The following is a 17509-nucleotide window of genomic DNA, read 5'->3' on the forward strand; positions in this document are numbered from 1 at the left end:
TATGCTTGGCTAGAGCTGTCTGTGAACAGCCAGTTTATTTTTTAATTGAAATACAGAGAATAAAAAAAATTATTAAAATACGTGTTTCTGGTTCATTTTTGCTGTCCCTTAAACTGAGTACTTAGTTTTTTACTTTGCTACTTTTAGGGCTCCTGAGTCCCATTAATTACTTCTTAATAAGATTTTATTCTTTTAATAATAATTCTTAAGAACTGTTTTTCATTTTGCCACGCTTGGTATTTAAAGAAAATGAGCTCAAAGACGACACATGCATTTCTGGATTTTTACTACTTACCCTTTTTGATCTTTTAATTACAAAATAAATCCTAAACTTCAAAATAACATTTATTTTAATCAGCATTTGTAAAATAAAATAAAAAATTACGATGTCTTTGTCCTATTACTTATTATTTACATATTGTTAATCAAATTTCTTCCTAAAACCAATCCATGTTCCCAGAACAAGAAAAGAAAAATTAAAAATGGTTTTCTTCATTGTTGGTCATTTTTGCTCTTTCAGGGTATCGCTGGTACAGATGTGGCTAAAGAAGCTTCAGACATTATTCTCACTGATGATAACTTCAGCAGCATCGTCAAGGCAGTGATGTGGGGCAGGAATGTGTATGACAGCATTTCCAAGTTTCTTCAGTTCCAGCTTACTGTCAATGTTGTGGCTGTCATTGTTGCTTTCACTGGAGCCTGCATCACACAGGTAAGAGGCATTAATTGGGTATCAATCTCCTTTTTTGGCAATAGTGTAGCAAGTGTTGGCATTCTCCTGGTTGGGTTAGAATTGTGTTACTGTTTTCTAATCTGTAGTTTTAAATAAGGTGACTGGAGTAATCAAATGTCCTACAAAATGAGCAAAATGATGTTTTTGTGTTAGAATGATGACACAAAAACATCATTGTGTTGTTTGTAAAGGTTCAGTTTCCACTGTATGTTTCCAGTTGTATTGGAGTTTTTGTTTTCTCAGTGGGAGTTTGCGTTTGATTTCCACAGGACTCTCCACTTAAAGCAGTGCAGATGTTGTGGGTTAACCTGATTATGGACACTTTTGCATCTCTGGCCTTGGCGACGGAGCCCCCCACAGAGGCCCTGTTGAGGAGAAAACCGTATGGTCGCAATAAGCCTCTTATCTCCAGCACAATGACCAAGAATATCCTGGGACATGCCGTCTATCAGCTCATTCTCATCTTTACACTGCTGTTTGCTGGTACGCACAGTTAAAATACAGCGTGCTAAAATACCTGTTCAGAATTAAAGAAGTTATTTTACTTCTCTGTTTCCACCAGGTGAGAAAATCTTTGACATCGACAGTGGTCGTAACGCTCCTCTCCATTCTCCTCCATCCGAGCACTACACCATCATATTCAACACGTTTGTAATGATGCAGCTGTTTAATGAGATAAATGCTCGGAAAATACACGGAGAGAGGAATGTCTTTGACGGAATCTTCAGAAACCCAATTTTCTGCTCCATCGTTTTTGGCACATTTGCCATACAGGTAAACAGCTACAATATATTTTTTATTCTATTGGTGAATGTGTTTTATTTATCATCTAAGGATTTTTCACATATTGAGGTGTCTGGGAAGTCATTTTTATTTTTCGTACTGTGCACTATTTTGTGCAGATTGTGATTGTGCAGTTTGGAGGGAAGCCATTCAGCTGTCAACCTCTGAGCCTGGAAAAATGGTTGTGGTGTGTTTTTCTGGGGCTGGGAGAACTGGTCTGGGGACAGGTAACTAAAATGAATTATTGCCTATTGTTCATGCACTGCTTATTCTTTGGCTTTTGCTTCAGTTTTTGAATTTAACTAAAAAAAATGCTCTCTTATTTTGTTGTGTAGGTGATTGTCACCATACCCAACAGCCACCTGCGCTTCCTGCGTCGGGCGGGCCAGTTGACTCACAAAGATGAACTACCAGAGGAAGACGTAAACGAAGAGAACGAGGAGATTGACCATGCAGAGAGGGAATTACGGAGAGGTCAAATACTTTGGTTCAGAGGTTTAAACCGCATCCAGACTCAGGTAAGATTTTCATTTCATTTCAGGATTTCGTGTGACTGATACCTGAAAAGACAAAATAAATTTGCGTTTACTTTATTCATCCTTCCCTTTGGCACTTATTTTCAGAAACAAATGTGCCAATAGTTTTTGTTTTCAAGGGGATAATAGCAGAACAGCATGATTCTAGATGCTTTATTGGTCAGCATCAAAGATCCAGTTCCTTTTATATTTTTGCATAATATTTAAGACATAAATGGCACAACGTTAAAGTCATTTTGTCTCAAGATAACAAATTTAGGAACATGAAGATCCAACTTTTCCTGGGTGGATGGAAGCACTTTGGACCATCGAAGGAACAGAAAATAATCATGGAACTGTTGTCATTGTGATGCGCTCTAACACCGGTTTCACTGTGATAGTTAACTCTATTCTGGTTTTGTGTTGCACTTGATTTCATCTCACTGATGTATCACTAGTGGTGCTGTGTGAAGTTATCCCAAAGCATGTTCACTTGAGGCAAACTTTTGTTTTTACAAAAATCTATAGATCAAATTGCACTTGACTTGTCTAAATTTTATTTAATCAAAATCAATAGTTCATGCTGTTTTTATGTTGTTCTTTCACAGTTGTTTTAGACTTGACTGCTTTTTCACTTATTTTGTTTGCAGCCTTTGTACGTGTTCATAACCTACAAAGTGGGCAAGCGAAAGACAAAAGACATGTCAGGCTTTTAAAAGGATCTACAGCTAATGTCCAGTATCTGAAATCTTAAATCTGAATCTGAAATTAAACTAAACATTCGGACACAGGAGCTACAGTATGCATAATCCTTCAATTGATCATCTACTTTAAGCGAAGTTTCTTTTTCATAGCTGTTCTGAAATCACCTTTTTGGTGCAAAAAACTACTTTTTATTATATTTTACAACTGAGTTATTTTTTATATCTTTCATAGATTCAGCTAAAGAACTGGGAACAAAGTGTGGCATTAGTTCAACTACTTTTCACACAGTCCTTTACCTTCCCACCTAAAATCCCATTTTTACTAAATTGATCAAAATGTCTAGACACAATACATGTTCATAGCTTTGGAGCCTTATTCTGCCTCGGTGATTAATAGATCACTGTTAGGTGAACAAATAAACAAATTAAAATGTTACAAAGACTGACAAATGTGTGAAAAAGCAACTTAAGTCTTCATAAAGCCTGGAGAACTGTTAATCCAGACCATTTTAAAGGTCATAACACAGTCTGGTTCTGGCAGCAGATGTTGGATGAATCACAACTTCTACAGTCCTGTATGTTCATGACCACCATGACAGGTACATGTTGTTCTATCTGTAAGGTGGCCTTTTATTCCTATTCACCACTTGGTTGTGGGGATACTCCACCCTGACCTTTACCTCCCCCCACCCTTATGTGTCATGACTGCGAAGTTGTACTCCCTTTACCCAACCAGCCAGCATGTGTTACCATTTAGTTTGTGTCACTCTGAGCAGCCATTTGTCCTCTCCTGTCCCGCTCTTCTTCCACAGATTGAAGTAGTCAACACCTTCAAGAGCGGCACCTCCTTTCAGGGGGCTGGGGCTCTGAGACGCCAGTCATCCACCACCAGCCAGAACCAGGATGTAACCAATGTTTCTAGTCCTAGTCACGTGTCCTTGTCCAATGCCCTTTCCTCTCCTACAAGCACTACTGCTGCTACTGCTCCTTCCACTACTGGCCGTGAGTCAGAACTCTGTCAGTCTGCTTGTCTGCTCTCTTTGCTTCAGGGGTGCCATCCAGTCCTCATCAAGCTCTTATTTTTAAACTTAAATTACTAGATATTATGCCACCAATGCCTCCATTGTGACGTTGGCATCTCTGAAGATTTGTCCTTTTCTCTCTTGCTGCTTTTTTTCATTTTCTCTATTATTCTGTCTTTTTTATGTTCACACTGGATTTCAAATTCATCTTGATATCTCCTCCCATGGTTGGCTGTACTGTCCTCTCATTGGTCAATGTGTGTTTGTTTCCCCAGAGTGCTAGGAGCACAGGACTAAGAGTGATACCCACGGCGTGACATTTCAGGTTGTGAGTTTGTCTCCCTCTGCTCATCCTCCATACGTCATCACATCTGTCACTCCTCTCGTTTTTATGTCTCGACGGATGTTAATATTAACTAATTCCAATCAACTCTCAAAAGGGACTGGGGGAACATTCAAGTATAAGTGGCAATGTTGTTTTATCTGCCACATAAGTGGCAGATAATAACGACTTGAGACAAATCAAAATTTTATTGTGTATTATATATTTTATTAACTCAATAAACACTGAGGAAGCGGCTGTATGTGTGGTTAAGGACGTCCTTTTTATTACCTCGAATGCTTTCAGAGAAATGTTTCTTCTTAGCTCAAGATATAAGATACTAAGATCTGTGATCATCTCTATTTTCAGCGTTGAGTCTGAACGTAATCGACACCTTAAAGTGAACCTATATATACAGTATATATATCACTAGAGAGAGAGAGAGAGAGAGGGAGAGAGAGAGAATATAAAACAAAGGTTTAACGTAAAACCACCAGAATGAGAAAATATTTCAATATTTCTATTCCTCATTTGCTAGATAAAACAGAAAGCTGCTTGCAGATTTTGTCAGTAAGCCAGTTTGTTCTTCTCTTTCGGTCGCTTAATAATGCTGCTGTGGTTGATTATCATGTTGCCATATTAGACAGGTTCCCAGCAGAAGCATCAAAATAGATAAACCTCCAACCCTCCATTTTTGTCAGAGCTTGCCCTGTCACAAACTTATAAAAAAAAAATCCCTCTTATTATTTTTTATTTTAGCTTTTGCATCTTCTTGCACCCACTAAGCCATAATTACAGCAGTGTTATTGTATATTACATGTAATAGCTATAATTTCCAGAACCCATATGACTCTCAAACTTCAAGGAAAGAAGTTACTATCACTGTGCGGTCATTTGCAGGTCTAATATGCTAAAGGAGAAATGGCACAAACCTGAACTCTCTTTTCAATTTTTTATGTAAAGGTTGCAACACATCTTCTACATATCATGTCTTTTGCATTTCATGTTAAAATATTTTTAAATTCCTCAGTGAAGTTAGTTTTTCCTTTGGATCACAGCTTAAATCCACATGAAGGATCCTACATTTATTGTTATCCCTGGTTGTATAGAATCATTTTCATTTGTCACTTTGAAAAAGTCTCACTTCGAAAATCTCTGATAACAAAATGACTTTGGTCACACCTACTGGTACAGCTAAGGATTTTTATAATTCACTTTTTAGATGGAACAAGAACTTTTAATTAGTAATTCACAACATCCTCCTGGCCCTGTGGCTCAAATTTTGAGTGACACTCATAGTCAAAATTTAAAATAAAACATGCAGTGTAGGTAGTAACCAGATAATATGTAAGAAAACAATTGCGTTAGTAAACTCCATGATGTTCAGAGGAACATTTAAAAAACCTTAAAATAACTGTGAAAATGCCAAAAAAAAAAATCTTGACACCTCCAGAGCTCATCGCAAAAGCGCAGCAAATAGGTTCAACTCTGCCTACTGGCAACTTGGCACCGTTGGATGATTTTAAAGTTTGAGTCTAGCAATCCAGCAGAAAGGCCTTCTGCCCTGCCAGCAAACACCTCCATGTTTCTGTTTTATTCTAAATCCTGCTGGGACTGTACCTGCAACTATATGTCATATCAGCCTAAGATTGACAAAAAGATGAATTGGTTAAAAGCACCTGATCTGAAGGGGATTTTAAATTTCAACATAAGAAACTTGTTTAAATTTTAGAAATTGCTTACTTATCAATAATAATTTACAATCAGTTATTCCGTTTGTTTTATACCAATGCAAAAAAGCCTGATCTAATTAAGTGGACATGTTACCTTTTCTGATTCTTCAAACCTCAGTTTCTATATGGTTTCAAGGTCGCCATGTTGTAAGTTGTTTCCCGAAAACAAGAACATGTGATTCATTAAACACTCACACACAGCTGGGCTTATACTTGAGTGTTTACTCAGATATGCATGGAGTGAGAAACATGCTTCAACCGTCAGACACCTGACAATGAAACTTATTTTCATTATTCACCTCCTTTCGTTTGATGTCGGCTTTTCTTGTGCCAGTGTCCAGTTTGTCACTGTTGCATGTACTTTGTGTTTACATCTTGTGTGTGTCCATAATATTTTAACCTACGGTGTTTGCTTGTTGTCTAAATGCCACTATTTTATTTCTGGGATGTGTTTTGTTGGTGTGAGTTTTATTTTCACTGCAATGCTTAGGTTGAGCCAACCTCATGCAGATTTGACTCCATTTGGGACAATGCCTCTGCTACACTGTGCTATATTTGAGTGTTTTGTGTGTCTCATTCAGAGTCTGTGTGGATATTCAGCCAGACAGCGGTCTGGTGCCCCCTACCCCCTACCCTTCAAGAAGTTTTTAAACCGCCTCATTGGATTTCTCTGATATAACCAACTTCTTTCTTACTGACCTCGTCCACCAGATTTCTTCAAAACTGCATGTGGTATTGTCCTTCAATTTTTTCTGTAAGCATTCCATTTATTAATGTGGCTTGTTTCTAGGTATACAGCACATTGGACTAAAGCGTATACTTACAACGAGCGTTTGTGTTGCTTTTGTTTTTCTGGAAATGTCTGATTTCCTTGTGTTCTTTATGATTATGTTCCTCACAGTTTTTCTTAGTGCACGCCAAAATTAAGTGACTTGTGACCTGTAGTCATCTTGTGCAAGCAGAAAACAGACTCCAGTTACCTTCTCTCTTGTTTCTCTTTCACTTTTTCTCTTCCACCTTATATTCTTAAAAATAAATATTTTTTTTCTTCTTCTTTGTCTGTTTTTTTCACCTACTCTCCCATTACGAGGTTCCCTGCAGCTCTTTTTATTTGATCTGTAGCATCACCGCTCATGGTTTTTTCCCCCTTCCTTTTTTTGATCTTCTCACACAACAGATTCGAGTTGTGAATGCATTCCGTAGCTCCCTCTATGAAGGCCTGGAAAAACCCGACTCCAGAACATCCATACACAACTTCATGACACACCCTGAGTTTAGGATAGACGACTCCACGCCTAGCATCCCCCTCATCGACGACACAGATGATGATTCGGCCCGGAGGAGGACGAAGTACTCCAGCCAGCCTTCGTCTCCTAACAAGAACAACAACGCCATTGATAGTGGCATCAACCTTACCATCGACATCAGTAAATCTGCCGCCTCCTCCAGCCCCGCCAGCCCTCTCCACAGCCTGGAGACCAGCCTCTAACCCCCGTCCTGAACGCCGCAGTGACCACTCACGTTGTTCCCTCATGGTCCGGGAGCGCCTCGTCCAGCTCTCCCATACCGTAATTTGTTACTTCTACCACTACTTGACACATGGCCACTCAGTTCTCGCCTTCCCCTCCACCCAGCGCACCATGTTTCACCACTGACACAGATCTCGTCCATCTCCCTCTTGTAAGCTAAAGCCAATAATGCTCTCGCTTCCGTTCATCATCGAGCGAATCCTTGTGAAATGACAAGAATAAAAAGAAAAACACAATCCAAAAAGCTCCGCAAAGCTACACGACCTACACAGCCATCCTGCTTTTGTGGTTGCATGTGTATGGTGGCAGCCTTGATGGTGTGTATGACACTATGCTTGTACCGGTTAGCATGTACTGTATAAACGTGCAGCTGTCTGCACGTTGCGTATGAACTGTGTCCGCAGCGACACCTGGAGGAGGACGAGGAGGAGGGAGACTGCCGAGGAGTGCAGAGTGCAAACAGACTTTATACTCTCCTTAAACTCCTTCTCTTCAATAATAACATTGTTAACAGAGATACAGTAATAGTTTAAATTAAATTAAAAACCATTGTTATTATTCTGAGTCTGATTATTCTTGTTATTATTCTTATTGATCCTGCATGAATGTACATTACCCAAGTTTTATTTAAAAAGGGTTTTAATTTTATTGGAGTTGTTTGGTTCTGATGGGCTGAGCATCGCAGCGGACTACACATGTAAAGAAAGCTTCTCTGAGTCCTCCCTCCCTCCTCTGTGTGGCATGAACATGTACCGGACTCTTAAATAATTTTTAAAAAAATGACATACTCCATAAGCAGAAATGTGTATCGAGGTGGTAGGGCTGAACTTGCACAGTAGTTTTGCACCTGATGGAAAAAGAGAAATGCAAAATATTAATAATAATAATGATGACGATAGCATTTATGGGATATATTCTATACATATAAATTCATAAAATCTATTTAGAGAGAGTTTATCTTTGTTTGTTGGCATGTTGCCTTGTTTCCGCTTCAATGGCTTAAATTACTTTGACTTATTTATGTCTTAAACAGAATGTAATTGTTTACAACCTCGTAGAGATGAATTTCCTGGTTTCTTAGAGGAGGTGAGCTCAGAATTTTGTTGCTGTGTTATTACGGGAAAAACCATGTGCTGAAACTTGCCTGCTATATTGTCAAATAATGTAGATATTTTTAGAGGATAAACGAGAAGAAACCAAAATATAATGGGATGCATAGTACAGTACATGTGGAATCTTAGTATTACTCTTTATGATTGTTGGGATCTAATAAGAGCGGCTTGCCTTTGGTTTTTCCTAACGAAGGCCTCCTTTTTATGAGAGAGGAGGATATTTGATTTGATTAGATTTTTTTTTTATTAATTATGGTTTATTTTTGCTTTGCTTTAATGCTGACCTGGAGTCAGTGCTTGTATAAAAGGTTGATATCAGGACCTTTTTATTTAACTGTCGTCTAGGTAAACCTGCTTGTTCAAAGGACTTGATGTTTTAAAGATGTATGTGACCATCAAAAGGCTGCAATCCAGTCATTTTTAGAAATTTGTTTCAAACTTGCAATATATTGTGCTGATATTTTCTAATTTATTTTTGATTTTTTTTTTTTTTTTAAAGCTTCTTTTCATCTAGACACAAGCAGCCCCTAAATGCTGTTGGCATTTTTAACATCTAAAGAAAAAGGAAAAACTGATTTAAAAAAAACAAACAAAACTAATAACAACAAAAATGGAATGTTGCTTTGACTCTTTTTCTATATATATACATAAACGATTTCCTGCACTATCTGGTTATGAATGAAAACTTCTGTGGTGTAACTCTAGATGTGCTTTTGTGTGTTTTAACCAAGCTTGTCTTCCTGCCGTCACAGAATATACAGTACTCTTAGCATCTCAACTGTACTCACTAGTTGTAAACTATTTATTGTACTTTGACCAATCAGACATTATCAGAAGTCGCATACAGAAGGCACATGTATCCATTTTTTGCACTCAGAAGGACAAGGCCACTTAACTAGCCTCTAGTATTATTACTCTACCTAACCGAAGTCAGTGGCAAGCATGATGTCATAAAGTAGGCTCATTATGCAACTTGAAGAATTTTTTTTTTTCGTTTTTAACATAAATTAAAAACTATTCTGTAGACGATGTAAACAATCATTTCTCTGAGCAGCTTTATCCTTTTTTGTTTGTTTTTGCATCCTCCTCCTCCTCCTCTGTCATTGTTCAGCCAATCCGTTTATCTGAAGAGGGTGCACAAGCTTTACTGGTCAGCTCAGGCATGTCGAAAAACATCTGAATAAAGTCTGTCTTATTTAATTTGAAAGAAAACAGTCTGGGTTCTGATATTTACCTTAGAAGTTCTTAATTTATTTTGCTATTTTTTCTGGTGTTTGCCTTTTTTGTTTGTCTGTAAAATTAAAAACGATAAATGAAACAAATAAAAAAACACATAGATATGGCATTTTCCGTATATAAAAAAAGACTTAAGCCAACATTCTCGAACCATTTTTACATCGAGGAGGACTTTCAGCTTTAAGAAACTGAAGTTAAACTGATTCTTGTAAATAGAGTTATGGGTCCACTGAGGACAGAAATGTTGAAAACATGAACTCCTCCTGATTACGTCATGCAACTCAATGAGTCATACTGATGACGCGGCACTTTGGCTGTTTGTAATCAATCACCGCTCCTGTCAGAGACACATCCAAATCATAATGTGTTGTAACGACCTGCCATTATGTTTATGATGACACCCATCATGATGATGATATCAATGATACTTTTTTTGCAATATACTCACCTGCCTCGATGTACTGTATTTAGCAGCATGCAGTTTGTGGAACAAAGAAAAAGAGAAATGCCAACAGATAGCTTTTTGGCATACTTAGCCATTCATGGGTAAGTGAATTAAGTGTTCATCTTGTTTTTATGATATTTTTTTTATCTATACAATAATTGTAAATAAAGAACTCAATGTCTTTGTTCATTTAATACTATGCAAAAAGTCATGCTTTTCTGATTGTTAATCCCCTCAGTTGTAGAGTGTGTTGCTGGAATGTTTGTGGTTTCAAAAATCAGTAAAAAATAATGTGATGTAAATTATTTTTTAGCCTGACAAAAAGTAAAAATGATGCTGAGAATTCTTAGAATACGGTGAAACGGATTTTATAGTGGTGATGACTATGATGATGGACTGTGACTCCTGCTGCTTGACTGACCCATTTATCACTCTACTTACAGGAGCACCAGTGAAAACATAATCATCGTATTACTAATAACGGTAATAAAAAGAAAACTCATTTAATAAATTTCCCAGAGCAGCATGACTAGCATGGTGTGTCCTCGCCCCGTGTCACATGTGCTGTTCTGATTTTGTCGTGCCTCACTTTGACTTTGTTTTTGCTGTTTACTGATTTAAGTTAAAAACATCTCAGATGTTTTACGGTTGCAAGTTTATAATTTGTGAAACTCTAATCACGATGAGGCAGCGTAGCAGCATCTGAAGGAACAAAAAAGTGTCGTCTGAAATTTTATCTGTTCTCCTCGCCTCCCCTGCTTGTGTTACTTTGCAGATCACACATACAGTAGTTTAAGTGCTCAGAATGGGCAAGATTAGAAATTAGTACATCAGATGTGCATCATAAATTAGAGAGGTGTGATGAATTTATATCTGTATTAGATTATATTAGGAGTCCTATAAATTCAGTCATGACATCATATTTAATCTGAAAATTGAATACTTTTCTTTTCCTGGGAGCTGCATACATTTTACTGAGAACAAGGAGATTTCTGTTTGTTTCTCAACATTTTGAATTTTACATTAGAAACAAATTTGATAAAACGGTAAGATCAAGATTTGTTTTTTATTGCCAGGTAAACATCTGTTCAATACCAACAAAACAAAAAACACATAAAAGAAACACTAACAGAAACTAATAAAAACAATATTAATTGTAATCCACACTATGGATAAAAACTCAACTATAAAACATGCACCTGAAGCAATAATTATAACTAAAAACATGATTACCAAGATCTAATCACTTTCTGAGAGGCCAACGAAAGGGTTTTATGCCTTGATTAAGAATGAAACCTAACTTTGACCAAAGGGGAAAAGTTGGGAATGTGAAAGTCGTCAGTTCTTGAATTACTTTTGTCTCCAGTTAGCTTTGCCAGCAATAGACAACTGCCACAATCCAGAGAAAAACTTAAGGTCCAACTCATTGCACTTTTGCAGAAACACTGTTCCCGCTTAGCAGCATATATGTAGTTAATACACTCACATTCTTCAACAAGTCAGCCATGTTTAGATGAGCCATCAATACAGCATTTGGATGTGTTTAATGATCTGAGAGGTAAACTGTTGATAAAAATAAATGAATAAAATTCTGATGCTGACAAATGGAGTACATAAACCATCTGAACCTGGTAAAGTGTGCAATCAACTCTTTTCCTGGATCCAGTGAGAAAGCTTTCCTGAGAGTTATTCACTGACTCCATCTCAGTCCCATTTCCAGGAAGAACATGTTAGAAATTGGCCAGCTAGTCAAACACAAACTTAGAGTAACACCAGCTGTGTTTCCATTACAAATGTTACTTTGTCGATATTCCGCTAATAAAATGCTTTATGTGGGTGCTTCATTACAGAAGCAAAACTTAAATTGTTTCAAAAGGACAGTGGAGACAAAAAATAAGAGCTTTAAAAAGGAAGATTAAATAAGGTTCATGGACAGTGAAGGAAATTATTTTGTGTGAAAGAGGAGTCTACATACTGTACAGTTCAGTTCAGGGACATCCCTTTAAACCTTTCACTAGGCTGACATTTTTTGTACTAAAAGTCCATTTCTATAAGTGAATTCTTATTTGCTGTAAAAACTCTTGGAAAGTACCACTTATTTGTGTAATTAATGGACATGACATGAGTGTCACTCTTTATTCAGATTCAAATTCAGTAAAAAAAAAACATTTCTAATTTTTTTTAACCTTTTGGCTATATTCTTATTCACTTAGCCTCGTGTTAATGTGACTAAAGAAAATATAGTTTCACAAATTGTACCAAAGGAAGCCCCTGTATACTTGAAATCCGTTAATGACGCCTATGTCACTATATGTCCACTGGAGGGCAGCACTTCATCAGCCATGTTTATCACTGTCTTGCATTACTTGTAATCTCGATTCTTGAAGTTGTTCCACTTTGTGTATTCCTATCCACTGTGGCTGACAGAGATGTTGAATTAACCTTAAACTGAACTGCTTCCATGCTGTTTTAATGTTTGGTTTACCTTAAAAGCATATGACCAGTCAGCATTTATAACATTGACAGCAGGATGTATTTTTAGTATCTTGAGTTCCTAAAATACACACACTAGCAAAAAGATTGCCAAGTCCTGTAGAAAAATTAAATCAGCTAAAAACTGATCAGCGAAGGATTATAGAAACTTCACAGTGAACCTCAAGCAGTTTAAGTTATATTCAAAATCAAATACAACATTTACTTTAATCTTGAAGGATGACTCTGGACCACCGAGTCATCTCTCAGTGTACCAAAGTAGACAATTCTGTCATTGTCTCTGGTTTCGGAATGGTTTGACATAAGAATTGGGACACTTTTAGTCCTTGGCTTGAAACATTTGGGTGTGCTGACTCTAAAAGCTCAGACTCCAACTGCAGTTCGCATCTTGTGGCTCTGTCCCAAACTCTTGAATGTATTTTGGCTGATAATCTTCCAAAGACTGTAGTTTTTCCTGTTCTGCAGCACCCTTTCAAACAGTTTTTTCTTCCACTCAACCTCCTGTTATTATAATTGGATACATTGTTGTGAACAACCAGCTCTTTTAGCAATCATCTTTTGTGGGTTACTACACCATAGCACATTTCTTTACTAAGAATCCATTTTTCTCTTGTTGTTTTAATGTACAATTTTTAATTCAAAGAAACTGAATTTTGTTTTGAATAGCTGTAAACAGAAATTGCAAAAGGAACAGAAATAAATGCTTGATATACATCAGTCTGAATGTAAGCTAAACAACTTTTTCAATGGAATCCATTAAAGTTTCAATTGAACTTGCACTTGAACTTGTTGACTGCAAGAAATAATTTAAAGAAACCGATCAAAACTTCACTCGGTTACCTGTATCCAGTTATTAGGATTAAAATTTGTGTTTTTAAAATTAATTTTTAAATAAACCTGTTTTCCTTTCTCCTAAAACGTTGAGGGTTTTTGTACCCTGACATTAACCCTGTGTTCATCTGAGCATCAGCTTCACAGTAGGTGTAGTTGTATCAGCATGCGTGGCAGTCCCTACTGGGGCGGCACAGTCTGTGAATATAGAGTGGGCTCCCACAGCTCAGAAGATTAGCGACACAGTGCATTCAGGTCCATGTGCGAGGGCCGATTTCCAGGAAGAAAAGCCCTTCGTTGGGCCCCCAGTTGAATCCTGCTGCTTCCCTTTGGCCTAATAGAAGGCTGCAGTAACTGACAGTCCTTTACAATCCGCCAACACTGGTGGAGGTTTTGGAGGATCTCGTTTCTTCTTCTTTTTTTTTTCCCCCCTCTTTTACTCTGTTTTTCTCCGAAAGGACTGATTTTGAAATTACTCGTGTGCTGCCTGGTGTGTGTACGGGTTGGTATAGTTGTGTGCATTGGTCCATATGTGTGTGGTTTCATGCACACACGCAGACACCCACAAGGACACACACGTGCACGTTTGAATGCCAGTGCTGGCAATTGTCTTAATGGGATAAGGGAAGACTATGGTTCCTGTTGAAGGGAACAGGACTGTGGGATTGACATGGGAAAACACACACACGTTGCATTCATCGCACCAGTGGCTATGTTGTTGGTTGATTCACAAAAAAGGTGATATGTGGTGACTTGGTGTCTTCAAAACAGGCCTCAGGGCTGCATATATTCTCAAATCTTTCCAAACATCCAAGCATGACTGAACCTTAACCATCAAAAATTTAAACAAATTCAACTGTAAATTGTATTTGTAAACTTATATTATTTATGATTATTGATTCATATTAACCGAACATAACGTACCATTTGAGGGAACAAAGTTTCGCTGTAATTAGTTGAATCTGCAGTGGGTTGCAATAAATGTCTTGGCCAGTAGGGGTCGTCTGTGGCAAAATATTGAGCCAACTTTTGTATTTGTGAATTGAAAAACTTTTGTGTCAAACAAGTTGTAGGAACATATTAAGCAAAGCTGTCAGTTGTGGTGTGTGTGTGTGTGTGTGTGTGTGTGTGTGTGTGTGTGTGTGCGTGTGTGTGTGTGTGTGTGTGTGTGTGTGTGTATGTGTGTGAGAGAGAGATTAGATTAATGGATCTGTAACTCCAGCCTTCCAGTCTCAAGTGTCCTGCAACATTTGGATGCATCCATGCTCCAACACACCTGAATCAAAGGCTGAATTACCTCTTTGGCATGTCAGCAAGTTTTGCAAAAGTCTGGTGATATCATTTAAAAAAAAAAAATTGATAAGGTGTATTGCAGCAGGAATGCATCCAAAAGTTGCAGGACAGGGGCACTTGAATGCTGGAGTTGCAGACTCTTGGACTAAGATAAAACTGATCCTAATTAAAGAAAGGTCTTACCACATTCCTAATGAATGTCAGCATGAAGGCAACCGCTTAGATTTAAAAAGAAACTTGAAAACAGAATTCTGAGCATTCATCTTACTCTGACTCTAAGCCAGGATCTGCTGTAAAAAAATCCTTTATTTCTGCTAAAGTATATATTTTTATTCCTAATGTTGGTACACTGGGAGCACTTGAAATAAAAATCAAAATTTTGATTTTATTACACGATCTTGCCCTACAAATTTTATTCCAAAGAAACGCATAGTGTCCAGCCTCATGACACTAGAAAGTTGTTTTGGAATCATTCTTTTGGGGATATTTAGAGCAATTATTCCATCTGAAAAATCTGAAGAACTTCTAAAACATTTGTTTTTAAGTCTTTATTTAAATGCATTACTTGTTTTTTGAGGGGAGGGGTTTGACAAAATTATTAAAACTGTAGAAGGTCCACAGGTTGCAGACTCTACCCTAAACCACTCTTAGCATGCCAGTAGTTTATTTTATAGTGTTTATAATGTTACTACATTGCTCCATAATCTGACAAATTCAGTCTTCTGACCAGATCATGATACCGTAGTTTAATCACTGACAAATGAGTTTGGTTGGAATATAAACCTCCTGGGCTACAATCACAGACTATTAATGATGTTTTGTAAATCATTTTTGTTATATTTTCAAAGTTTACAGGTCATTTTTGTCTATGACACAAGATGCCTGGGCTGGTGATGTTAACACACAAATCCTGATACAACCTGATGACAGACAATGTCATCTTCCTCTCTCTCAGACCCATAATCTTACTCAGCTCCTCAATGACAGCAGCTGGACAGGTCTGTGATTATTGCTCCACCTCCAAACCTCACTGGTACAATTGCTCCATTCTCCTGTTCATTCTGTCAATACCGAGATGTCAGGGGGCGATAAGTGAAATGGCAAATTCACACAATGACGGGGGAGACTGATCAACATCTCATCTTGAGGTAAGAATGAGTTGAAGAGGAGGAGGAGAGTGATAGATGAAAGAGAAAACCAGAACAGAAAGAAAGAGACCACCAGCTGCCATTATTGATTTGATATGTGCAGTTTGTCTTCATTACCCATGGTCCACTGCTGTCAGAGATGTGCAAACGGCTTCATGCATCACATGGTCGCCTGGCAGGTGAGCGGGGAGGCAGACAGAAACAGGAATGGCTGAACATATAATTGCACATCTGGTTTATTACCATCCATCACTCAGGAATGTGCAGGATCAGACTGAAATAATTGCCTTGATGCTGATCAGGCTTTGGAATATGGGGATCACATTTATTCTGCTTTGGAGGAGCTTTACTAGTGCAAATGTGTCAATAAGGCACAACATGCACTACAAAAAAAACTTTCCCATAAATATGTGGTGTGTAGTGTTAGAGTATCCAACGGCCGTCTGAAGTGAGAGATGGGAGTATCAAATAGAGCGATTGCTATTGTTTTCCCAAGTTGTTTTTGTCAGTATAGCCACAGGTTCTACTTATTCAAGTCAAGATAATTTATCTGTAGAAGTAGCACACCTGGTTGGGACTCGAAGGAAAGCTTCTGTGACAAACAAGTAGACCCTATCTGCAAAAGTTGGAATAAGCTAGCTTAGAAACCGACCCATACTTTCTCCCTCCTGTTTGTTGATTTGTTCAAATCACCAACTTTGTCTGAATTCACACTACGTGATTTATACCACAATAGCATAAACAGCAATTTCCCCTGTGCTGGAGAAGATTTAAGTGGCTACATGATAGTAGGCCACTTTCTTGCATCGTTGTCTGTTTGTGCAGCCGATCACACAACACTTTATGACCATTTTTCCTGTGAAATCAACTAAGTAAAAGCAATTTTAGGCTACCAACTGTATGTTTTTGTGACAAGCTTTACAAAGTTGATGCATACAGTTGTTTTGACTTCCATCATAGCGATGTGGGCCACTTTCTGAAGAGTGTGACGTCACATGTGTAACAAGGTAGCCTTTCGCGGTTGGATTTTACAGTGAGGATGAAGCTTTGAGGCACAGTCGGGTGGAAAACAGCAGTGGTTTATTCTTCACACAAAATCAACAACACTTCACAGGTGAAACTGCAGTCTTAAATAGTCCCAGCTGTGACGGATCAAACCACCTTTAATTCACAGGGCAATCTCAATTCATCAATATCCATTTATTTAATTAAAATACCTTTTACTAAATACAAACATTTCCATTTATTTTTTATAAATATTTTATGTTTTATCATTACACCATATGAAACACCACAAAACCCATAAACAATTCCCCCCCCCACACTTTTCAATGGCCTCTCCCAGAGACTATATATGGTGTCTGGACCCCTGGTGCAGTATTTGTCCAAACACCTTGGAGAGGACGCAGAAAAGACAGGTGAGTCACTCTACATTAGCACTCCACACCTAACAGATTATGCACAAACATTTGCTGAGTTTTACCCACCAGTAGCTCATTGCTCTGAGTAACAATTATCCTCCCTCCACAGGCAACCACCTCACTCGTCAATGAGGAGCAGCTGTGCAGAGCCCAGAACAAAAGGCTACATGCTAATCTCTAAAAATACTC

At 37.9% G+C, this 17509-nt stretch overlaps 1 protein-coding gene across 10 annotated transcripts in view; it reads left to right on the plus strand.

The window, feature by feature from the left end:
- The window catches only part of atp2b2 (ATPase plasma membrane Ca2+ transporting 2), a 122699-nt gene extending 110972 nt beyond the window's left edge, over window positions 1-11727 (plus strand). For 7 of the 10 annotated variants that reach the window (XM_014475951.2, XM_023353505.1, XM_014475950.2 and 4 more), the window contains 6 exons: window positions 521-712; window positions 1003-1216; window positions 1296-1507; window positions 1636-1743; window positions 1852-2034; window positions 6990-11727. In XM_014475951.2, the coding sequence (XP_014331437.1) occupies window positions 521-712; window positions 1003-1216; window positions 1296-1507; window positions 1636-1743; window positions 1852-2034; window positions 6990-7301 (1221 nt within the window). In that variant the 3' untranslated portion in view covers window positions 7302-11727. Of the gene's footprint in view, window positions 1-520; window positions 713-1002; window positions 1217-1295; window positions 1508-1635; window positions 1744-1851; window positions 2035-3547; window positions 3738-4032; window positions 4083-6989 lie in introns of all 10 variants that reach the window. The other 3 variants (XM_014475953.2, XM_014475956.2, XM_014475954.2) reach the window with 2 other exon arrangements.
- Window positions 11728-17509: the final 5782 nt, after the last annotated feature.

The sequence above is a fragment of the Xiphophorus maculatus genome, chromosome 20 (assembly GCF_002775205.1).
Source record: "Xiphophorus maculatus strain JP 163 A chromosome 20, X_maculatus-5.0-male, whole genome shotgun sequence".
Lineage (NCBI taxonomy): Eukaryota > Metazoa > Chordata > Actinopteri > Cyprinodontiformes > Poeciliidae > Xiphophorus > Xiphophorus maculatus.